Source organism: Cydia splendana, chromosome 5, assembly GCF_910591565.1.
Source record: "Cydia splendana chromosome 5, ilCydSple1.2, whole genome shotgun sequence".
In the NCBI taxonomy this organism is placed as follows: domain Eukaryota; kingdom Metazoa; phylum Arthropoda; class Insecta; order Lepidoptera; family Tortricidae; genus Cydia; species Cydia splendana.
Genome location: NC_085964.1, coordinates 188,684 through 214,625, shown reverse-complemented (window position 1 = coordinate 214,625; position 25,942 = coordinate 188,684). Strand labels below are relative to the sequence as shown.

Here is a 25,942-nt window from a genome sequence, read left to right as displayed (position 1 = left end):
AATTAAGTTGAAATTTGGCACACATATGTATGTTTCTGACCCAAAGACGTAACGTAAATAAATGAATTTTAAATATGGAGGCCATCTTTGGGGGGTAAATGAGAAAATTAAAAATTAAAGTTTTTCAAACTATATCGTGTTACATATCAAATCAAATAGCTTATTGTAAGAATCTCAAATATATATATTTTTTTCATAATTTTAGGATAAATAGTTTAGCAGTTATTCAAGAAAACAGGCAAAAAATTACAATTCCCCTCCCCCCTTATCTCCGAAACTACTGGGTCTAAATACCTACTAATTTGTCCTTTAAACTTCTCTGGAATTCGCTGGAGGCCAAAAGGAAAAAAAAATATATGAGTGTTTATAGGTATAGCAAAAAAAAAATGTTTTTCTTGTTTCTTTTTTAGATTTTTTGAATGTTTTTGTAGGTACATTAAAAGTCAATGCTATTGGTAAAACTGTCACTTGAAATGAATAGGTAAGTATTTGCTTATTTTTTTCGCAAAACCCATGTTCCCATGATCATATCACAAGGACGTATAGTTTCTGAGATATACCTAATAAGCGGAAAACAGAAAAATGTGACCTTCAAACCAAACTCCCTACCCCCGCCCATATAACCATTCCAGTCGCAGAATCACAAAGTGGTAACTAAATGTCAGATGTGTCGTAACAGAGTCCACACAATGTGTCTAGAATTGTTTCGAAACAAAGTGTCGTCGCCGTGTCTACACTTTTCCGTAACAAGGTGTCGACACATTTGTGTGCACTTTGCGTGCGGTTTGCGACTAAATCTGACAGCAAATTTGTGACAGCAAATGTCAATATAAAATACCTCTTGAAAACCAAGGTTTGTCAAACTACTATTAGTGTCTCGTGTGCTCGTAATTCTAGTAAGTCATCATGGGCAATGCAAATGATAATAATCGACCGAAACCATATAAACACCCAACACCCGTCAACCTTTTACAGAAAAGTTTTTAAAGAAATTCAATAAGCTACTTAGGTCAGGCAACGAATGCTCCAAAAGTTGTAGAGGGAAATGCTCGGAACACAATTTTTGACTCCGTAACTCGGTTTGACAAGTTAGGAGGTGAACATATCAAAAGTCCCCGGCCGTAGCCCTTGAGCGGGGGGGAGAGAGGGGGCTTTGAAGGTCCCATTTTCCCGTTTTTCGATTATATCTCGGAAACTATGCATCTCAGCGACATGGCCACTTATACAAAATGAAAGTTAATTTAATTTGTTACAAGTTTATTCCGTCAATTTTTTCGATATGTTGAATAGTTTTTGAGATATCCGCTCTTGAAAGTTTATTTAGGGCTCTCAATTTTATCTTGATATATCTATATCAGTGAAGGTGCTAGGCCGTGTTTGGTATCGTTTTCGTATAAATCTGGGGTGCTGAATCCATTTAAGATATCACATTGACACCATTCCACAAAATAAAAATAAATCTTTTTAGGGTTCCGTACCTCAAAAGGAAAAAACGGAACCCTTATAGGATCACTCGTGCGTCTGTATGTATGTCCGTCTGAATACACAAAATAGTTATTTACCTATAGATGACAGGAAAACCTATTAGAAATGTGCAGTCAAGCGCGAGTCGGACTTAATGTACGGAACCCTTAATACGCGAGTCCGACTCGCACTTGGCCGGTTTTTTTGAAACTCTTCTTGACGCTTAACCGCTGAACTGTTGAAATTTGGTATAGAAATAGTTTGCGTCCCGGAACAGGACATAGGATATATCTTATAACCAAAATTATCTTTTGAAGGTGTGAAAAGTGGCGTGGAAATTTGTACGGGAAATCAATAACCGCTGAACCGATTTATATGAAATTTGGGATGGTCTACATCTTTGATTTAGTTAAAAATGATGAAAAAACATGACTTCAAACCTAAACTTAAACAGTATTAACTTCAAGAAGTCAATTCTGAATTCCCCCCTATACCTCATTTCACACCTTTAAAGGGTGATTTTTGAGATAACTTATTATATCCTGTCTCGGGACTCAAAATATATGTGTATTGTGTACCAAATTTAAATTAAAACTGTTCAGCAGTTTAAGCGTGAAGAGGAGTTTAAAAGAAAGTATTTTAATAAGTTTATATGTTTTTACTTCGGAATGGTGTCAATGTGATACCTTAACTAAATTTGGTACTGCGAATTTATACGAAAACGATACCAAAACATGGCCTCGTAGCTTTACTGTTGTAGAAGTCAAAATAAAATTGAGTGCCCTAAATTCTTATTACTTGGCCAAACTTGTGTAGAAGGAAAAGGTAAAATAAAAGTCTTCGGCAGGAATATAAGACACAAATATTTTTTTTTTTTGCGTTACTATTTCATTCATCAAATATAAACATACCTTGATTATACTATTCTAGTGAGATCCTCATAGATAAACAAAAACATTTACTTAAAAAATTACAAGGTCGAAATGTCACGGAACATTTTTTTTTTTCCTTTATTAAGGGGCTTTTTCGATTGAACGAATATGTCACCCCATAAAAAACAGACTTAATTAACAAAGTTAAAAGAAAGTAAATAGCTACATCTAGTTTAATTACATCACACATTTCTGTCCCTCAGACCGCACTTAACAATATTTAGTACCTTTTCAACAACCTCAGACATGGGGTTCGAAAGGTAGGTATTACATAGCCCAATGGAACTGTCATTGTCATGAAATATCTGTCTTCTAAGTCGCTCATTTCGGACACACTCCATTAAAATATGATACACATCCTCGACGCGATTACATAAGGTGCATAATTCCGAATTCACTTTACGCATGAGGTAGGCGAACTTATTCAATGGAATGTGTCCAGAGCGCAATCTCAATAATAAAACTAGATCCTGCCTACACAACACACTATTATCAATCCAAGGAGAATTAAAGGGTTGTGGCTGTATTGTCTTATACCAAATACCTTTGTCCCTAGATCTCTCGTCGAAATATTCCTTCCACAATTCGCGACACTTTAATTTGACTAAATGTAAACAGTCATTATTGCCCCCATATAATGTTTCAAGTGAAATTCAATGCCATCGCTGCATGCCTGTTTTGCTAATGCATCAGCTGTCTCATTGCCACTTATACCTACATGCGATGGAATCCATTGCAATATTATAACTTTTGCCATAGATTTAGTAATATGTGAAAAATATAAACTTTTATGACAAAAAAAATCTGGACACAATTTAAGAATCACACAATTGCGTCGAGGAATCATCTGTATTTTTGCTTGTTTCATTACCTCCTCGCTTCTTTTTTGTCCTTTGTATTCTGTAGCAATTTGTTAGATCTGAAAATAAAGATAACTTGCGTCGTCACGGATGTCGATTTATAGGTTTTAGGGAGTGCAGAATTCGAAAACGATGATCATTTTATAATCCAAGATGGCGTCTACGTATTTTGTCATAAAAGTGGAATCCAAAATAGTCATCATTTTCGAAATCTGCGCCCCCTAAAACCTATAAAACGACATCCATGACGACTTTTATGACATAGTGCATGGCCGCCATCTTGGAATCCAAAATAGTCATCATTTTCGAAATCTGCGCCCCCTAAAACCTATAAAACGATATCCATGACGACTTTTATGACATAGTGCATTGCCGCCATTTTTAAATTGAAAATGTTATCATTTTCGAAATCTGCGCCCCCCAAAACCTATAAAACGACACCCATGACGACTTTTATGACATAGTGCATGGCCGCCATTTTGGATTCCAAAATGGTCATCATTTTCGAAAGCGGGGCCCCCTAAAACCTATAAAACGACATACATGACGACTTTTATGACATAGTGCATGGCCGCCATCTTGGAATCCAAAATGGTCATCATTTTCGAAATCTGCGCCCCCTAAAACCTATAAAACGACACCCATGACGACTTTTATGACATAGTGCATGGCCGCCATTTTGGAATCCAAAATGGTTATCATTTTCTAAATCTGCGCCCCCCAAAACCTATAAAACGACACCCATGACGACTTTTATGACATAGTGCATGGCCGCCATTTTGGATTTCAAAATGGTCATCATTTTCTAAATCGGGGCCCCCTAAAACCTATAAAACGACATCCATGACGACTTTTATGACATAGTGCATGGCCGCCATCTTGGAATCCAAAATGGTTATCATTTTCGAAATCTGCGCCCCCTAAAACCTATAAAACGACACCCATGACGACTTTTATGGCATAGTGCATGGCCGCCATTTTGGATTCCAAAATGGTCATCATTTTCAAAATTGGGGCCCCCTAAAACGTATAAAACGACATCCATGACGACTTTTATGACACAGTGCATGGCCGCCATTTCGGATTCCAAAATGGTCATTATTTTCGAAATCGGCACTCCCTAAAACCTATATATCGACACCCATCTCGACTTTTATGACAAAGTGTTTTGCTACCATCTGCATGCAAGACATTTCTATTATTTTTACGTACAAAAATGGCCCCCTGTCAACTTTCAATCGAGATTTAATCGATAATTTATTCGATTAATATTCAGATTAATTCAATTTCAATCTATGTTAGGTCGACTAAACTAATCGCGATTAAAATTTGAGAATTAACTTTTTTTATTCCATTAATTAGTCGAATAAACAGTTAATCGATTAATGCCCATCTCTGACTCTGACCACGGCATTTTTACACTTTGAGAATATCTGAAAACAAATCAACACAAGGAGCCATTTTGCAAATCCAGCAACATACCAGTAACTTTGTTATTACTTTTGACAGCGCGTGTCATGTGTCAACACAGAGTCGACACAAAGTCGAAACATTGCAACTACTTTGTGACTGCAATATTTCTCAGCCTTGAACCATATTTATACATCATAATTAACAAGTTTCGTAGTATGTAAAGCGTTATTTCTGTTATTTAAGTATAGTATACGCATCGAAGTACTAAAAATGCTTCAAATAATATAGTTATGAACACAGGCACTGAGAAGTAAACAATTTCATTTCCGGCTAAACTAAAACAATGTGGTGGCGCGTTGATTATATTACACTTAGTTTATCAAATCCCTCGAGCAGTTTAATTCCCCATAATAATTTAAGTCATATTGTAATATAAATGCAAACAATATATAATTACGTCTTGTAATCCGTTTTAGAGATGGCGTATTAATGTCACTTATTTTGAATTAAGTATTTTTCCATCTGACAGTTTCCATTTGACAGGAACAAAATGAACGAATGATTTTGGCATAAAGTAGTCGCAAACCCGAAACAATGTGTGCACACGGCGACCACACTTTATGTCACTTTGTGTCATGTGTCGACCCTTCCCCATTTCTGGTAACTGTGTCGACACGGCGACGACTCTGCGACTGGAATTGTGACCGAAACAGACGGTGTCGACACAAGATGTGTCAACACCGCGTCGTAACGGCGACTGGAAATGGTTGTATGGGCGCTCAAGGGGACTTTTGATATGTTCACCTCCTAAAGAGTCCAAATAAAGTTACTAAGTTAAAAATGTGTCCCAAGCATTTCCCTCTATACCTTTTCGTTGCCTGACCTAAATGTAGTCAATATGATGGGTGATGCTCAGAGAGGGGCGGCTACAAGGCCTGGGGCCTAGGGCGGCAAAGACTGCAAATCCGCCACTGTTTAAAAGACTATTATGAACATCAACAGTATGCCAAAACATGGTTCTGGATTTTAAAACTCTGCGAAATGATTGTATGCTAAATGATATATGCGAAAGGTAATTCTGCCAAACGACATTTCTGCCAAGTAATATTATGCAATACAAAAATATGTCAAAAAACTTTCTGCAACACATTAGTAAACCGTTCAATTGACCTCAACACTATGTGAGTATTCAATTGAAACACTCAAATATCTTTGGCACAATGAAAGTACTTAATGTCTGTTTTAATCTATTTCATAACTACCTCTGCATACAATGAGCTCATCAAAAGTTCGCAAGCATAAAATAAATATTTCTCAATTTATGAGCATCTGAACATTTCGATAAAAACACACCGGTGTGAAGTTAGCAGCCAAAGTTAGCAGCCGCAACACGCGGGAAAAAAACAAGAGTACCTATACGCCTTTTAGTTTTTTTGTTGCTGCTACCTTGTACATTTATAAATATAGATTTATACATTTATAGTTTAAATTCGATTATACTTACATTTATCTTAAGCAAAGTAGTTTTAATGCAGTTATAAAATATAACGATATAGAATCGCAGAAAACAAGCATAATCATGTTTGATACAAAAGTGCTTGTTTCAACTATAATACTCTAATCCAAGTCTCATCACACGTCACAATCCTGGAAATAATTTCTTCGTTTTTCCCGCGACTCATGTCTAAAAACTCTTGTTAACATTTGACACGTCTGTCCTTGTCTAATGCGGTCAGCATTTTGGGGACCCAACGGGCACTAACCTTCTCTTCTAGTCGGATACTCTTGTCAGAGCAGTCGTGGTCATTGAGGTCGCTGCACGGCCTTTTTTGTTGTTTCCCGCGATGCTTCTCTATTTATTGCATTCCGCACGCACAGATTTAAAGGCAGGCACTAACCTTAGACATGTTCAAATAGCCATGAATTATTTCATTTACCCGTTCCTTACTAATGCCCACATCTCTAGCTATCTCCCACTGTTTCACTCGTCGGTCTTCAAGAATTACATTTTTCACTTTGGTCACATTACCTTCAGTGATGGCAGAAATTGGTCGTCCACTACGAGGATCGTCTTCTAGGCTTTCGCGGCCCGATTTAAATTGCTTAGACCAGAACTTAATTGTGAAATCGGAAGGACACGAATCACCAAACACGGGCAACATACGTTATTTATCTGCGAAGGCGTATTTCCTTCTTTAGTGAGAAATTTAATCACTGAATGTTGCTCAATTTTGAACAAATATTTTTTCTCTAGCGACCTGTTGCAAGCTGCGATCATATATAACCATGGATACCGCTTTTAGGAACATTACCGTTCAAATTCTCGGGCCAAATTAGCACACATACACAATTACGCCTACATTCAAATAAGACGACGCGTTTACAGAGCCTGTAATCAAAGCTGGTAAACAAAATAAGAGTCATCTTTATTACACTAATGGTACATAGCTAAGTGTAGATGAAATGCATATAATGTCAATAACTACCAATCAGCGACATTAATCCGCTAATAACCTTCTTGCTGTACGTACTGGCCGCTGAGAGTTCGCGGTTCATATTTGATTTCGAAGTAGTCACAGAACACATGTATCTTGGGCTCATCATGGTCTAATAAAACATGGTCTTCCATTCCCAGAGTGACACGCGATTACGTCACAATAACATTGCCACTTTATTTCAACATAACATGTTACATGGGTACATTATACCTATGGTTAATAAGTTAAAATATTTCTTTATAATTTTATAATTTTCATTTATATGTATTTTAGCTTAAATTTTACAATAACACGTCATTTTTAATTACTCGTTAGCAATATCTTCCGATTCACGAAAGAAATTTCAGACTTTCGGGTAATTCTGTTTATACTACTGGCAACACAGGATAGCGCTGTGGACATTTGACAATTCGGATCTAGATAACTTCATGCCCTGACCGTCATCCTTGTCGAACGCGTGTTAATTGTTATTTCCTTCTCGCTCAGTGTCAGCAGTCGCAGTGTTTTCCAAACTTTTCACGTCGTAAGCTTGGTAATTAATGTGTAACTGTGAATTAGTTTTTTAAACGTTTGTCTTGTATAGATAAATAAAGTTTAATTTAAGGTGGTTCGATTTTCATACAAAATTCAATCGCATTGCATTAAGTCACTACACACTATTAGTACATAAATATTTCCGCATTTATCTACTTTCGAATATTCGTTTGCGCGAAATTAATAGGAAAACAATGTTTCATACAGAAATCATGCAATAATCATAGTTAAATTTTCATCAATTTTACGTATGTGTGTGTCACAAATGTCGTGTACAGATACATTTGCGACGTTGCCATACTATTTCCGACGTTGCCGGGCTGACCACGGCGCGAATTTGGAGTGCCGTCATGTTTAGTGCAATTTTGTTGACAGGTACTTAATTGACTGAAGCGAGAATAAGTACCCGAAATTCGTCAGCTTAGCTAAGAACTATCATGGCGTGTTTTGCAAACAGTCGCTTTTTTGCTTTCAATCGGAAAGTTCCCGGTTCGATCCCCAGCATTGTATGCTGGGATATAACTTTTTGTAATTTTTTTACACCTAAATTTCGTATTGTTTTTTTTTATATGTTTATTTAATTTTTCTTATTTTCAAAAAGCGAATGACTACGCGTATTCGTTTATTTTTTACAAAGATAATTAGAAATTGTACTCTACCTAATCTCTTTGATTTTTACAATCAGGACATCCTCACTGCAATAAAAAAGAAATGTATAATATTTCCTGTGGTTGAACATAATGGAATTTTTGTCCATGAATGAAGAACACAATTACAGTTACTACCAGGTAAGTAAATTATAACTCGATTATAACATTATTAGAATCCATATTTTTGCATCATCTTTCTTCCTATTACATCAGAGATTTTTTCCTATCATGATTCATGATATTATATTTCTTTCAGGTACAGGGACTACTACGGATAACAAATATAAAAAAAATGTACTTGTACTTGAATTCAAAATAAAAAAAATACTTAAATAAATGTTTTCATTTTATTTTAGGTAAAACCGGCCAAGTGCGAGTCGGACTCGCAAACGAAGGGTTCCGTACCATTATCTATAAAAAAGGGTCACCCATCCAAGTACTGACCCCGCCCGACGTTGCTTAACTTCGGTCAAAAATCACGTTTGTTGTATGGGAGCCCCACTTAAATCTTTATTTTATTCTGTTTTTAGTATTTGTTGTTATAGCGGCAACAGAAATACATCATCTGTGAAAATTTCAACTGTCTAGCTATCACGGTTCGTGAGATACAGCCTGGTGACATACAGACGAACGGACGGACGGACAGCGGAGTCTTAGTAATAGGGTCCCGTTTTACCCTTTGTGTACGGAACCCTAAAAGCTGTAAAATCCAGGTATTGAATATTTTTTTTGAAAACGTTGATAAAGTAATTTATTGATAGAGTCTGTGCGGAAAGAGAAGAGTCTTGAAATGTAGGGGAGCCCATACATTCTACGACTCTTCTCTTTCCGCACATACCCTAATACCAACTAATACTGAATATCTGGGGGAGCGGTGGTGGCCTAGCGGAAAGCGCGTGCGACTTGCAATCCGGAGGTCGCGGGTTCTAACCCCAGCTCGTACCAATGATATTTGGTACGAAATATCATTTGATACCTATTTACCGAAACCTATTTATATACCGATACCTATTTTTCGGCGAAAGAAAACAATGTGAGGAAACTGGACTAATCCCAATAAGTTAACTCTCTGGGTTGGAAGGTCAGGGCAGTCGCTTTCGTAAAAACTAGTGCCCATGCCAATTCTGGGATTAGATGCCAAGCGGACCCCACGCGAGGAAGAAGAGATTTAATATCTGGGAGACCGACCAAAGCTTAGAAAACATATAAAAACTAAAAAATGCGCGTTTTCTCACAGATCAGAACTAGCTAAGAGATCCAACCCCTTATAGCAAATTTCATTGAAATCGTTAGAGCCGTTTCTGATATCATCCAAATATATAAATAAATATATATATATAATAATTGCTCGTTTAAAGGTAAGATAACACAAAAAGACTAAAATAAACAAAAAGAAATTACCTACTCGCACCAGTCTTGAACCCCAATCCTCTTGCACGTATTTCCACGAACATACCGTTACGCTATTGCAACATACTTACGTTGTGTGAAATTGTCTACTACAAGGATCACGGAAACACTGTTTGCATGTGTGAGTAATAGTAGGAAAAAGCGTGACAGCAACACTCCGTCGAATTAAAAAGGTGGTTTTTGCACAATGAAGTATTCAATGTTTATTTTAATAGTTCAATATTTATTTAAAGAGTGCGCGAAACATACTTTTAAGTATACAAATACCATGACCATTTCACAAAAAAATAAAACCTGAAATTTTGCAAAAGTGGTGCCATCTAGCGAGAGTTAAGTTTTGAGTAACCTAGGCGAACCACCTTAATACATTAGATTTGTTTTATTTTACTATGTTTCTACAAAAATAACTTAAGAGCGCTATTACATTTCGGCGTTGAGCGAGTTTAGGTATTTTACGCGCTGCGGCAGGCCGTGCGAGCTCAGTATGCCGATCCCTTCTACCACACTCGCACTACAATGATGGATTAAACATTCTTGATCCTTCGCGAAGCATATTGAAATCAACCATAACAACACTAACTGTACTTAACTTTTAAAGTTCTAAAACTGTTATTTGGTAAGTACAAAAATACTAAATGCAGTGCAAATGTACATAGGGGCTGTTCATAAATTACGTCATCTATTTTTGACGATTTTTGACCCCCCCCCACCCCTCAAATCATCCAAAAATCAAGCTTCGGATGAATCTGTTTCCTCCTACGTCATGTTACCATCATCCGATGTCCAGACCCCCCCCCCCCCCCCACTCCTCCCATTTGAAACGACGTAATTTATGAATAGCCCCATACTCGTACTTATGAAGGTATATTACTCGAAAGAAATTATAGGTACCTACTCGCTTATTTACATGTTTCGTCATTGCATTTGGTACCTATAGGTTGTAAAGTTTGTATCAACGAGGGTTTAAAAACGAACTGGTACTGAGGATCTGATGATGATTAAGGTGGTCACGGATACCAATCAACCATGTAGTAACATGATTAGGCTCGTTTGATTCGTCTCAACAAGATATTTGACACTGAAGATACACAGGGTCTGATGATGGAGCTGGAAGGTGGCCACGGGTACCAGTCTATCATGTAACTAAACAACTTCGTGTTTGGGCTCGTTTTATTCGTTTCTATAAGATCTTTGACACAAGATAATACTCAGGGTCTGATGATGGAGCCGGAAGGTGGTCACCGGTACCAATCAACCATGCAACTAAACCACTTCGTGTTTAGGCTCGTTTGATTCGTCTCAACAAGATCTTTGACACAAGATAGTACTCAGGGTTTGATGATGGAGCCGGCAGGTGGTCACCGGTACCAATCAACCATGCCACTAAACCACTTCGTGTTTAGGCTCGTTTTATTCGTTTCTATAAGATCTTTGACACAAGATAGTACTCAGGGTCTGATGTTGGAGCCGGAAGGTGGTCACCGGTACCAATCAACCATGCAACTAAACCACTTCGTGTTTAGGCACGTTTTATTCATCTCAACAAGATCTTTGACACAAGGTAGCACTCAGGGTCTGATGATGGAGCGCGAAGGTGGCGACGGGTACCTGTCTATCATCATCAGCTCCATCATCAGACCCTGAGTAGTATCTTGTGTCAAACATCTTATTGCGACGAATCAAACGAGCCCAAACACGAAGTGGTTCAGTTACATGGTAGACTGGTACCCGTGGCCACAGTCCAGCTCCATCATCAGACCCTGAGTACTAACTTGTGTCAAAGATCTTGTTGCGACGAATCGAACGAAGCCAAACACGAAGTGGTTTAGTTGCATGGTTGATTGGTACCGGTCACCACCTTCCGGATCCATCATCAGACCCTCAGTACTACCTTGTGTCAAAGATCTTGTTGCGACAAATCAAACGAGCCCAAACACGAAGTGGTTCATTTACATGGTAGACTGGTACCCGTGGCCACAGTCCAGCTCCATCATCAGACCCTGAGTACTAACTTGTGTCAAAGATCTTGTTGCGACGAATCGAACGAAGCCAAACACGAAGTGGTTTAGTTGCATGGTTGATTGGTACCGGTCACCACCTTCCGGATCCATCATCAGACCCTCAGTACTACCTTGTGTCAAAGATCTTGTTGCGACAAATCAAACGAGCCCAAACACGAAGTGGTTCAGTTACATGGTAGACTGGTACCCGTGGCCACCTTCCAGCTCCATCATCAGATCCTGAGTACTATCTTGTGTCCAAGGTCTTGTTGAGACGAATCAAACGAGCCTAAACACGAAGTGGTTTAGTTGCATGGTTGATTGGTACCGGTGACCACCTTCCGGCTCCAACATCAGACCCTGAGTACTATCTTGTGTCAAAGATCTTATAGAAACGAATAAAATGAGCCTAAACACGAAGTGGTTTAGTGGCATGGTTGATTGGTACCGGTGACCACCTGCCGGCTCCATCATCAGACCCTGAGTACTATCTTGTGTCAAAGATCTTGTTGAGACGAATCAAACGAGCCTAAACACGAAGTGGTTTAGTTGCATGGTTGATTGGTACCGGTGACCACCTTCCGGCTCCATCATCAGACCCAGAGTATTATCTTGTGCCAAAGATCTTGTTGAAACGAATCAAACGAGCCCAAACACGAAGTGGTTTAGTTGCATGGTTGATTGGTACCGGTGACCACCTTCCGGCTCCATCATCAGACCCTGAGTACTATCTTAAGTCAAAGATCTTGTTGAGACGAATAAAACGAGCCTAAACACGAAGTGGTTTAGTTGCATTGTTGATTGGTACTGGTGACCACCTTCCGGCTCCATCATCAGACCCTGAGTACTATCTTAAGTCAAAGATCTTGTTGAGCCGAATCAAACGAGCCCAAACACGAAGTGGTTTAGTTGCATGGTTGATTGGTACCGGTGACCACCTTCCGGCTCCATCATCAGACCCTGAGTACTATCTTGTGTCAAAGATCTTGTTGAGATGAATAAAACGAGCCTAAACACGAAGTGGTTTAGTTGCATGGTTGATTGGTACCGGTGACCACCTTCCGGCTCCATCATCAGACCCTGAGTACTATCTTGAGTCAAATAAATACATATAGAATGTCAGGTCGTTTCAAATATTTTTAATCCTGTCCGGTAGTTTATTAAACTGTACCATTATAAATTATAATACTATAAAAACAGTGCTAGGATCAAAGTCTCTCGTTGCGGTTTACACGCACACAGTATAGCGTTTTACACGGCGCCCGCCGCACACAATGATAAAAAACCTCGTCGTCGCCGTTGAAAATGTGCGGAGCCGACCGACACACGTCCTGCCTCTACAAGCTCTGCCGCAGCACTGAGCTGGCGCAGCACTGAGCTGGCGCAGCGCGCGTCATCGGTAATATAGAGTAGTTTTCAAAAAATTGCCAAAAAATTATAGTAGAATTTCATAAACACTAATGTATACCAACAGCATAAGCAAACGTTGCAGATTGCTTGAGTATGAAAATGACTTCGATATTAAGTAGATTTTCGTAGGAATTGACACTTGTTTCGGAGAGAAAATCGAGTTCGTTTTACTTTGATTTTCTCTTTCTCAAAGGTATGTAGGAAAAATATAGTTTGATATGCCTAAAGTACAGGGTATTAGTAACACAAAATAGCCAGGTTTAGCAGAGTAAAATTCTCAACATTTCCAAATAAGAGCTCGCCATTCAGTGCTTCACGGGGTTTTTCGGAAACGACCATCAGAAAAAAAATCATTACTAATTTAATAAGTCCTTTTTCTAATATTTACAACGATATTTATAAAGATAAGAAGACGCTTTTACTGGAACAAGTACTCATTGTTTCTAATAATGAGCGCAAAGTCCTGAATTTCGTCGACTAGTATCATCAATTTTGCATTATTTCGACTTTTCTTGTAAGAGCGCTCTTAAAATTAATGCCGTTAAAATAATTTTCACCGTTGGTTAAAATTCTCCCACATTTCAAAGTTTGAGAACCTGTAAACAGCATGATGACGTAGGCGCGTGTCAGTTAGGTCATACGCGAATCTCGGAATGGAGTACCAGGCGGAGTATATTATTATACCATGGGGCTCATAATCGACCATAGATTCAACTGGGGACCTCATATTAATTATGTGTGCGATAAATTAAGAGCAATTCGAAGTAAAATGTCAACCCTAAGGTACAAATTACCGTACAAAACCTTGCGTCGTATGATGTACTTAGCCCTGGCTGACTCTGTGATCGGTTACGCTCTAAGTACATATGGTAGAACCTTTAAAACATATATAGAAAAAATATATAACCTACAGATAAGACTACTGAAGACAATTGTACCTAAGCATATAAAAAAGAAACACGAAACAGACTACGCACAACTTTTCAAATACTGTAATATACTCCCAGTTCAAAATAAATGACATTCGACATTAAGAGACCATATACATCTCTTAGTAATTGTAATACGTTAGATTGAATTGTTAGTTTTATTTTATAAAATTGTTGAGGTTATTATTTTTCCTTGTATGTAAATTCAATGATGACGTGTAAAAGTGCCCTTGTGGCCTATTTGCTGAATAAATGTTGATGTTTGATGATGTTTGATGTTTGAATGTAAACTAGCCATAGTAACTGAAGAATATCACCATGTTACTAAACTAAAAGAATATAAAACCGGGCAAGTGCGAGTCGGACTCGCGCACGAAGGGTTCCGTACCATAATAAAAAAAAAAAAACGAAAAAAAAGCAAAAAAAAAACGGTCACCCATCCAAGTACTGACCACTCCCGACGTTGCTTAACTTTGGTCAAAAATCACGTTTGTTGTATGGGAGCCCCATTTAAATCTTTATTTTATTCTGTTTTTAGTATTTGTTGTTATAGCGGCAACAGAAATACATCATCTGTGAAAATTTCAACTGTCTAGCTATCACGGTTCGTGAGATACAGCCTGGTGACAGACGGACGGACGGACGGACGGACGGACGGACGGACAGCGAAGTCTTAGTAATAGGGTCCGGTTTTACCCTTTGGGTACGGAACCCTAATAAGATGTACAAAACTAAGAAGTTTACAGAGCCAAAACAAATATTGTTTACCCAAATATAAGAACATTTATGGCACTAGATTGTATACATATATATTGCCTAAAATATTAAATGATTTGCCAGAAGATACTAGAGTAAATTATGTAAACGGGAAAAATAGAAAAAAAGTAATTAAGACGCACTTGTTACAATCTAACGACTTTAGTTACATATAATATTAAGAATCTTAATTAGTATAAGATAGATATGTATATTGTCATGTTATTTTCTCGAACTCCCCATCGGCATACAAACCTCCTCAAGGTTTTGCCCACGATGGGTCTTGTAATAATAATGTACTTTAATTAGCTTATTGTTCAATAAATTAAAAAAAAATATAGAATAATTATGACTTGGACAGGGATAGGTTTATGCCATACAGTGAAGAACCAGTCAAATAATTCACGTATAATAATTTAATGCAGATTAAAAGATAACTAGTTAAAATGTTGTTATGACATGACAGACTAACTCAACATAAGTAAATATATCATTGTTGTATAAATGTATTCCGCTATACCTAATAAGTATTTTGTATATTTTATTATCAATCTGCATGGCAGTGCGAAGTCACGTTCAGGTATAGTCTGTCCGTTTTTCTAAGATCAAGTACGCCATAGTAAATGTTTGGCGAACTTGATCTTAGAAATCGGACTGGCTATACAGTCTGCAAAATTTACATGGGTACACGAATCGGGTCAAAAATATTTGAACAGGCGGAGTCACAATAAATCCCCACTTTCAGTTCAGAATATTTTATATGTATATAGCCGGTCAAGCAAGTTTGTCAGTAGAAAAAGGTGCAAAATTAAAATTTTGTATAGGACCACAGCCGTTCGCGCGCTTACATTTTCTAAATTTGCCGCTCTTATAATATTTTAAACGTTCGTGTTTTGAACACATATTAACTCACATTATACGAAACGAAACTGATTTACGTCGGTAAATCAAGGTAATTGAATATAATTCGCGTTAGACCCGTCTATAATGTGAGTTAATATGTTTGCCGCTCTTTTCTACTGACGGAAATGGCTGGAGAGAGAACCTACATATATGTGACAGTAGAGGGTGGATTCAAATGATCAACATTTTCAGATAATGTGTGTATTTGTTAAATTAATTCAGTGAAAGCATGATAGGAAAATGTATCTACATATAGGAGACCGAGTATGATTATCTCACGGGTTATATCTCATGAATAGAACATATTGTAGATATCTTGCCAGGCATCCACTCAATTTCATGTCTCTCTAATTAGACAGCTTTTTTCCATAGTTCTCTGCGAATAGCATCTTGTGGGAATCTGAATGGAAAGTAATGTAAAATGACAACACCAAATTTGATTATTAATTTGAAATTACTAGGTAGTTTTTTTATAGCTCCATCTCATGAAATAAAAAAGGAAAATACAAATCTGTAAGAAGGAATTTATTACTACATTTATAATTATATAGAAAATACCTAAACCAAACACAACTTAATAAAATAGTCTACTTCATTTAGCATAACACGATCCCTATTATCCTCGCAATTTAAAAAGTCGTATGTTGTTATGAAAGTCGTATGCAGTTGTTACGTTTTAGCTTAGCACGGTAGTATTGAAAACAAATCGTCATGTTTTTTCCAAATTCTACTGAAGTTATCTGTTTTCTACAAGTGAAAAGTGATTCCACTGTCCTTGGTATGAAGTAGTATGAACTAAAATAACTTCTGCACCATTTCACGACACATGAATATATTTTTAATTACAAAAAAACGTTGTTTTTATAAATCAATTTAGCCATTTGTCACTGACTGTCATCTCGGTGGTACTGAGATTGCCAATCGAGCAGTTTGTAAGTACCGCCTATCGCGGGGTAGTTTGCGTTGGGTCATAATTGAGCGGACAGAATACTTCCATGTATAGCATTTCGCTGGTTGCAAGCATTCGAGTGCCAAAAACAAATAAAAAGCGACTGACAAATAAAAGTTTGAAATTTTGAAAAAAGAATAGTCAGTAAACACGAATTCATAGCGGCCAGTATTTTTTTTAATTATTTATAGGCTAGGTAGATTACTTTTCAGCCACCCCTCGTAGGTTATAAGGTTAACCATGTTTATATTTGGCATCCACCTCAAAATCCTACGTCAATGTTACTTTATGAGAATGAGATGATGATTTTGTCAATAGGGTGGAAGTGCTGGATCAGATAAGCAACATGCCGCCAGTGATGGACGAAGGGCTGTGGGCAACCATGGGCAAGCTGCGGCGGGTCAAGATTGAAAATGAGATACGGGTAATAAAAGGATGTTATGGTATCATGCTTTGCAGGATTTTTTTCCATTAATGTCGATGTTGTTCCCAACCCATACACGTTTCTTAGTGGCACTGTGTGTGGCAGTTTGGCACCCCTGCGCAATGTCTCCGACTCTTTGGCGAATGAAAGTCTTTGTAACCATTACCTCAATTTTCAGATGCGAGCTATAGGTCTGGAAATGGCATATGTAGAAAATTCCAACACTATATGGACCAAGTCGACCCTTGCGCGCAAGAACTTCCTGATCAAAACCCAAAACCACATCATCGAGCAACGCGAGGAAGCCGAGCACATCGCCAGGAATAGGGTTGTGCAAGTTGGTACCTGTTTACACTATTAGGTAACTGATAATTCAAGAAAATTATTGCAAGTGCAAGTTTATTGTTGTAAGTGCTTATGATGCACTAAAAGCTAAGTCAAATTTGCATTAACAAGGGAATTAAGGTTCCAGTCCAAAATTGATACTTAGGTATACGACGCTATCAATTTTGCCAACGCTACCTTGGGAAACTGTCAGTTGTCAGTCTAATATTTACGAAAGCAGCAAGCCAATTAATAATAGGTACAGGCCGCGTAGCCAAGATGCCAATCGCTTACGCTCCGCAGCGATCGAAACGCAACTGTCACTGTCGCACTAATATGGAAGAGTGATAGAGAGACATAAAGCTTTTCGTTGTCGAAGCGATAGCGATTGTAACTTTTGCTAGGCCGGCTGGACCTAGCCAAAACTGGGCAGTACTAGTACCTTCTACAACATCAGTGGGCATTGTAAGCCACTAAAGATGCTTGAGGAACGCTACTTACCCTCTTGGATGGGAGATGAATGGACTACTCATAGTATTTGTTGTCAGTTCGTGCTGCCCGCGGGGCAGGTGGAGATCTCCACGACGGGCCATATAGAGGACTACCACGACGCCACGCTCATCCCACGCGAGGACATCGAGAAAATCAATGAACTTATCCTGGTAATAATAAAAAAACGAGAATAGTTATTTGTGTTACAAGGGGGCAAAGTTGTTGTTTAACCGCTCGTGCTAATATTTGATACCCGAGCAATCGAAAGATTCCAAATTTGGTTCGAAAAATGGAATCTTGAGCGTTGCGAGGGTTTCAAAGCACCGGGCTAAACAAAATTTGCCCCCGAGTGAAACACAAAATTTTTCACCACCCCAACCCGAAGCAAATATTAAATGTGAAAAATAAGTTTATGGCAAAAAATAAATTCTTGGTACAAGCTTTTATCGCTGACTGTACTTTTCTAACGACAAACAACTAATACTCATCGAGACAATTCTAAAAACCCCTAACACAATTAGGTTGCGTTGTTTCATCATGCACAGAGTTCCTATGGCCACCTCCTGTCTCCGTCATCAGATCAGCTCGATGGTACCATAATTGCACTGTCATCCGATTTATACACGCATGCAAAATTTCAGCTCAATCGGGAAGTGGATCAAATTTATCTTGCAAGATAGGTTTACAGACAACGGGACAGGTGAAACTAAATAATTGTTTGTAATATCAAACAAAATCAAACCAAATCAGATCCAAATGAATGTTATTAAGTAAATATGTATGTATCATCCTAAATCATCATTTAAAAGTCAATTCTACCAGCAAACATAAGAAAACAACTCTAAATTTGCATTTGATTACTTTGCCTCACATGTGAGTAAAATGCAACTTTGCTATCAGTTTTTGAAGTGCAAAGTAAGCCTTTCCGAGCTGGTGTGGTGAAAAATAATTTATTATTTATTGTTTTCCCGTAAGTATAGGATTATTTCTGAACTTTAAGAACGGTCTGGCGTGGTTCACTCCGCGATTTCGTCGCTTTGCTACATGTAGGTAGCTAAAAGTACATCCGTTCCACACCAATTTTGGTGGCTAGCCATAAGCCGCGCGTGGCGCTGTCGCCACCTAGCGGCCATATCTGTCCTGATCGTAACAGATGCGTTTTGTTAGAGAGTGAGTCTTCTGTACCTAGTACCAAAAAGAATAGATAGTATAGAGGGGTCCTGTCATTGTCAATTTTGTAGTCACGGTACATTTACTGCCATCTATCGACACACGATTAAAACTTAAAATAAAATTGAAAATGTATAAAATAATCAAAATATGTTTACGGATAAATGATTCTTAATTTTTATTGTTCCATACTGACCCATGTTCTTTCACTGATATGTGTTAAAATTGTTAAATACCAAACGGTGTCGTTAACGCCATCTAGCCGAGAATAGGCCAAAGGTAATGGCGCCATCTATTCGAGAATGACTTTTCCTTGGCCGTCCGAGGCACGTTTTTTTCTTAGACTTTATTTATCTTATACGGAGTTATATATATCTCTGCTAGTACTATTATTTATTCTGTGGAACGGTGTGAGAAGAGACAGGTACCGTATTATAAGTTTTGTGATTGTAGAGAGTGGGCCAGTTGAAGCTACGCATGATGCGCAAACAGATGGAGTTTAGGAAGGTAATCCTCGCCAAGGAGTGGGAGCACGCGCAGATGAAGATGAAGCTGCGGCACATGGAGCAGGAGCTGTACTCCTACCGCAGGCTCAAGGTATTTCTTCTAGTGTATATGTTAACTATTTGTTTTGGTCATCATTTCAATATGTTCTTAATCAAAGTTGCCTACAACTTGTAAATTTAAAAACAAAAACCTTTGTTTACGGTTGCCTATTTACAATGACTTATATTTTCCAGATTCCAAAAGAGCTCCAGCTGTACCTGAAGGACAAGGAGCGGGGCTACACGGACGAGCAGGACTACGTGCGGCTCGAGAAGGAGATGGAGGCGGAGAAGCAGGCCGTCAACAGGGTGCTCGAGGTGCAGATACAACGGGTCGAGGAACTGCAGGTGCATTGCCAACATTCCCTCATCTTCGTATGAGACTGCCGGTCGTATTTATTATAAGGGCTAACTTTTGTGGCGTGGCCTGTCCATGAAAGACGCCCGAAAAGTATTCCTCCAGACTTCCAGACCCTTTACTGAAAAAGGTACGCCTTTCAGTATAACGTTCAGGAAAAGAGCTGACTACGTTTAGTTATCGGACCGAGATATTCCCAAATTTTCCACGACACTATTTTTGTTTTTCACCCTTGGAACAGTGTTAGATATTGAAATTGAAATATATTTTTTCTACTCGTCGACTGTAATTCTTGAATTAAGATTTCTTATACCAAACTGCAATTGGGTATTTTTAATGTATGGGCTCCCAACTCAACTATAATATTCATATCGATACAGTTTAGTCAACTATAATGAAATTGACCAATCACAGCTCGCCGCGATCAAGAGGACGAAACAAAACCATAGCTCAAAATAATTATTCATTTTAGGTTGTATAGTAGAAACAATTGCTACATAAGTCAGAAACGCGCATGTGAGACAACCTTAATATAGCAACATCCATTGACTACGAAAACCACTTAGCGTTGTTTGTTAGTCTCCATAGGCTACGGTGGCCGAAATCGAGAAAACAACTGTCTATTAATTGAATTTAGCGCGGAGCAAGTACCAGGGCCTCATGAGTTACGAGAAGGTGTCGTTGACCAACGCGGCGGCCGGGGCGCGTACCAGTATGAAGGTATCGCGGCTGTTCCCGTAAATCGCGTATCTTAGCTTTTGGTTTGGTTTGTTTGTATGATTCTACTAGTTTAAAGTATAATTTTTGTTGACGCGTAGAAAAAGTATTGTATACAATAGTGATATAATCAAGCTTTTCAATCTCGTACCTTACTTAGACAACTCAGCAAGCTTCGTTGTCTAAACACGGTACTCGACTGAAAAGCTCTCTATTATATCACGATTGTATAAAATACTATATATATTTAGTGGATTGATTTTAGGTAAAAATCAACGCGATCGAAGCGAAGTCCAACAAACTTGTGACCAGGATCGCCACACTGAACGCACTAGTCTCGGAGAAACGGCTCAATGAGGACCCTTTAGAGCCCATCCGCACTCGTCGCATACACAAGAAGAGGTAGTTTTACCTGCTGTTACACAAACCTAACTATTGGCAAAATTTATATAATTATCGAACCAAATGAATGCCCTTACCGGGATTCGAACCCAGGACCATCGGATTCACAGCAGGCCCACTAGGCCAGACAGGTCATCGAATCAGTCAGGTATTAATTTTGGCAATTATTCTATGACAAATCTCAAATTTAACATGCCGAAATAAAGACATATTAGGTACCTATTGAGACTAAAACTGACGGCAAATTAAAAAAAAATGTAAGTGCGAAGGGTTTTTCGCCCATAGAATATTTGAATTGCGCGCCTTTTTCTATTGACAAAGCAGGTTTGCCAGAGTAGGTAGATATAAAAGACAAACATATAGCTTGATGCATGGTCATGCGATACAGTTGTTGCTTACAGAATGGAAATGCTGGTACAGCGCAGTCAACTGATCCGCGAGGTGCAGCAGTACCACTCCAACATCGTGCTGTTGCAGACCGAGCTGGAGTTGCTCCGGCTCAAGACCTACCCCACGCTGGCCAGCTTCCGCACCATCGACTAATGCCACGAGGATGCTGGATTGTATCCGCATGCTACATAGCGAGAGTTCGCATGTTGCGTAAAATGTTCATATAAACTTGGCCCGTGGGTCTTAAGTCTTAAACTTGGGTTTACTAATATGTGGCCGAAAATTGTATGGCACATTATCACTTCCCAAACTATTTTTCCCATAGTATCATTTGGCAAAACCAATTTGGATGGCAAACCAATGTTTCGCATATATCACATGTCGCAAATGATTATTTACAAATATTATTGTATGGCAAAATATTTAGTTGGTCATGTTTCAAAATGTCTTTTTTATTGTTATGTCGAATGTATTGATAGGCATAAATTATTTTTCGCATATTGTGAATAACCTAATACCTATCTCTGGGAGCAGTTTCGTTTTTAGGGTCATAAAAAAAATAACCCTAACCTAGGTACCTAATCTCTGGGAGCAGTTTCGTTTAGGGGGTCATAAAAAAAATAACCCTAACCTACCTCCCATACAACCATTTCCAGTCGCCGTTACGACGCGGTGTTGACACATCTTGTGTCGACACCGTCTGTTTCGGTCACAATTCCAGTCGCAGAGTCGTCGCCGTGTCGACACAGTTACCAGAAATGGGGAAGGGTCGACACATGACACAAAGTGACATAAAGTGTGGTCGCCGTGTGCACACATTGTTTCGGGTTTGTGACTACTTTATGCCAAAATCATTCGTTCATTCGTTCATTTTGTTCCTGTCAAATGGAAACTGTCAGATGGAAAAATACTTAAATAAAAATAAGTGACATTAATACGCCATCTCTAAAACGGATTACAAGACGTAATTATATATTGTTTGCATTTATATTACAATAGGACTTAAATTATTATGGGGGATTAAACTGCTCGAGTGATTTGATAAACTAAGTGTAATATAATCAACGCGCCACCACATTGTTTTAGTTTAGCCGGAAATGAAATTGTTACTTCTCAGTGCCTGTGTTCATAACTATATTATTTGAAGCATTTTTAGTACTTCGATGCGTATACTATACTTAAATAACAGAAATAACGCTTTACATACTACGAAACTTGTTAATTATGATGTATAAATATGGTTTAAGGCTGAGAAATATTGCAGTCACAAAGTAGTTGCAATGTTTCGACTTTGTGTCGACTCTGTGTTGACACATGACACGCGCTGTCAAAAGTAATAACAAAGTTACTGGTATGTTACTGGATTTGCAAAATGGCTCCTTGTGTTGATTTGTTTTCAGATAAGTGTAAAAATGCCGTGGTCAGAGATGGGCATTAATCGATTAACTGTTTATTCGACTAATAACATAGATTGAAATTGAATTAATCTGAATATTAATCGAATAAATTATCGATTAAATCTCGATTGAAAGTTGACAGGGGGCCATTTTTGTACGTAAAAATAATAGAAATGTCTTGCATGCAGATGGTAGCAAAACACTTTGTCATAAAAGTCGAGATGGGTGTCGATATATAGGTTTTAGGGAGTGCCGATTTCGAAAATAATGACCATTTTGGAATTCGAAATGGCGGCCATGCACTGTGTCATAAAAGTCGTCATGGGTGTCGTTTTATACGTTTTAGGGGGCCCCAATTTTGAAAATGATGACCATTTTGGAATCCAAAATGGCGGCCATGCACTATGCCATAAAAGTCGTCATGGGTGTCGTTTTATAGGTTTTAGGGGGCGCAGATTTCGAAAATGATGACCATTTTGGATTCCAAGATGGCGGCCATGCACTATGTCATAAAAGTCGTCATGGATGTCGTTTTATAGGTTTTAGGGGGCCCCGATTTAGAAAATGATGACCATTTTGAAATCCAAAATGGCGGCCATGCACTATGTCATAAAAGTCGTCATGGGTGTCGTTTTATAGGTTTTGGGGGGCGCAGATTTAGAAAATGATAACCATTTTGGATTCCAAAATGGCGGCCATGCACTATGTCATAAAAGTCGTCATGGGTGTCGTTTTATAGGTTTTAGGGGGCGCAGATTTCGAAAATGATGACCATTTTGGATTCCAAGATGGCGGCCATGCACTATGTCATAAAAGTCGTCATGTATGTCGTTTTATAGGTTTTAGGGGGCCGCTTTCGAAAATGATGACCATTTTGGAATCCAAAATGGCGGCCATGCACTATGTCATAAAAGTCGTCATGGGTGTCGTTTTATAGGTTTTGGGGGGCGCAGATTTCGAAAATGATAACATTTTCAATTTAAAAATGGCGGCAATGCACTATGTCATAAAAGTCGTCATGGATATCGTTTTATAGGTTTTAGGGGGCGCAGATTTCGAAAATGATGACTATTTTGGATTCCAAGATGGCGGCCATGCACTATGTCATAAAAGTCGTCATGGATGTCGTTTTATAGGTTTTAGGGGGCGCAGATTTCGAAAATGATAACATTTTCAATTTCAAAATGGCGGCAATGCCCTATGTCATAAAAGTCGTCATGGATATCGTTTTATAGGTTTTAGGGGGCGCAGATTTCGAAAATGATGACTATTTTGGATTCTACTTTTATGACAAAATACGTAGCCGCCATCTTGGATTATAAAATGATCATCGTTTTCGAATTCTGCACTCCCTAAAACCTATAAATCGACATCCGTGACGACGCAAGTTATCTTTATTTTCAGATCTAACAAATTGCTACAGAATACAAAGGACAAAAAAGAAGCGAGGAGGTAATAAAACAAGCAAAAATACAGATGATTCTTCGACGCAATTGGGTGATTCTTAAATTGTGTCCAGATTTTTTTGTCATAAAAGTTTTTATTTTTCACATATTACTCTTACAAGTTCCGTGACATTTCGACCTTGTAATTTTTTAAGTAAATGTTTTTGTTTATCTATGAGGATCTCACTAGAATAGTATAATCAAGGTATGTTTATATTTGATGAATGAAATAGTAACGCAAAAAAAATATATTTGTGTCTTATATTCCTGCCGAAGACTTTTATTTTACCTTTTCCTTCTACACAAGTTTGGCCAAGTAATAAGAATTTAGGGCTCTCAATTTTATTTTGACTTCTACAACAGTAAAGCTATGAGGCCATGTTTGGTATTGTTTTCGTATAAATTCGCAGTACCAAATTTAGTTAAGGTATCACATTGACACCATTCCGAAGTAAAAACATATAAACTTATTAAAATACTTTCTTTTAAACTCCTCTTCACGCTTAAACTGCTGAACAGTTTTAATTTAAATTTGGTACACATATATTTTGAGTCCCGAGACAGGATATAATAAGTTATCTCAAAAATCATCCTTTAAAGGTGTGAAATGAGGTGTAGGGGGGAATTCAGAATTGACTTCTTGAAGTTAATACTGTTTAAGTTTAGGTTTGAAGTCATGTTTTTTTATCATTTTTAACTAAATCAAAGATGTAGACCATCCCAAATTTCATATAAATCGGTTCAGCGGTTATTGATTTCCCGTACAAATTTCCACGCCACTTTTCACACCTTCAAAAGATGATTTTGGTTATAAGATCTATCCTATGTCCTGTTCCGGGACGCAAACTATTACTATACCAAATTTCAACGAAATCGGTTCAGCGGTTAAGCGTCAAGAAGAGTTTCAAAAAAACCGGCCAAGTGCGAGTCGGACTCGCGTATTAAGGGTTCCGTACATTAAGTCCGACTCGCGCTTGACTGCACATTTCTAATAGGTTTTCCTGTCATCTATAGGTAAAGAACTATTTTGTGTATTCAGACGGACATACATACAGACGCACGAGTGATCCTATAAGGGTTCCGTTTTTTCCTTTTGAGGTACGGAACCCTAAAAAGATTTATTTTTATTTTGTGGAATGGTGTCAATGTGATATCTTAAATGGATTCAGCACCCCAGATTTATACGAAAACGATACCAAACACGGCCTAGCACCTTCACTGATATAGATATATCAAGATAAAATTGAGAGCCCTAAATAAACTTTCAAGAGCGGATATCTCAAAAACTATTCAACATATCGAAAAAATTGACTGAATAAACTTGTAACAAATTAAATTAACTTTCATTTTGTATAAGTGGCCATGTCGCTGAGATGCATAGTTTCCGAGATATAATCGAAAAACGGGAAAATGGGACCTTCAAAGCCCCCTCCCAAGTAGCATGGAAGTGTCGGCAACATCAATATAGCAGCCAATTAAGAACTTAGAGTGATTTAAGGGACGTATAAGAGTGCCAGAAAAGATTTAAGCTGTATAAAAGGTACTTTACAGACATTATACAGCTCAAGCT

General features: G+C 38.1%; 1 protein-coding gene and 1 long non-coding RNA gene across 2 annotated transcripts in view; one reads left to right on the top strand and one right to left on the bottom strand.

The window, feature by feature from the left end:
* The window catches only part of LOC134790465 (cilia- and flagella-associated protein 43), a 77,018-nt gene extending 54,893 nt beyond the window's left edge, over positions 1-22,125 (top strand). The window contains exons 25-31 of the mRNA XM_063761274.1: positions 17,027-17,132; positions 17,311-17,469; positions 18,005-18,118; positions 19,572-19,715; positions 19,859-20,011; positions 21,004-21,140; positions 21,542-22,125. Coding sequence (XP_063617344.1) covers positions 17,027-17,132; positions 17,311-17,469; positions 18,005-18,118; positions 19,572-19,715; positions 19,859-20,011; positions 21,004-21,140; positions 21,542-21,683 — 955 coding nt within the window. The 3' untranslated portion in view covers positions 21,684-22,125. The remainder of the gene's footprint in view (positions 1-17,026; positions 17,133-17,310; positions 17,470-18,004; positions 18,119-19,571; positions 19,716-19,858; positions 20,012-21,003; positions 21,141-21,541) is intronic.
* On the bottom strand, positions 6,402-6,932 carry LOC134791049 (uncharacterized). The gene is made up of 2 exons (XR_010144246.1): positions 6,568-6,932; positions 6,402-6,432 (listed from the first exon to the last, which is right to left on the bottom strand). It is a non-coding gene; the product is annotated as an uncharacterized LOC134791049 (long non-coding RNA).
* Positions 22,126-25,942: the final 3,817 nt, after the last annotated feature.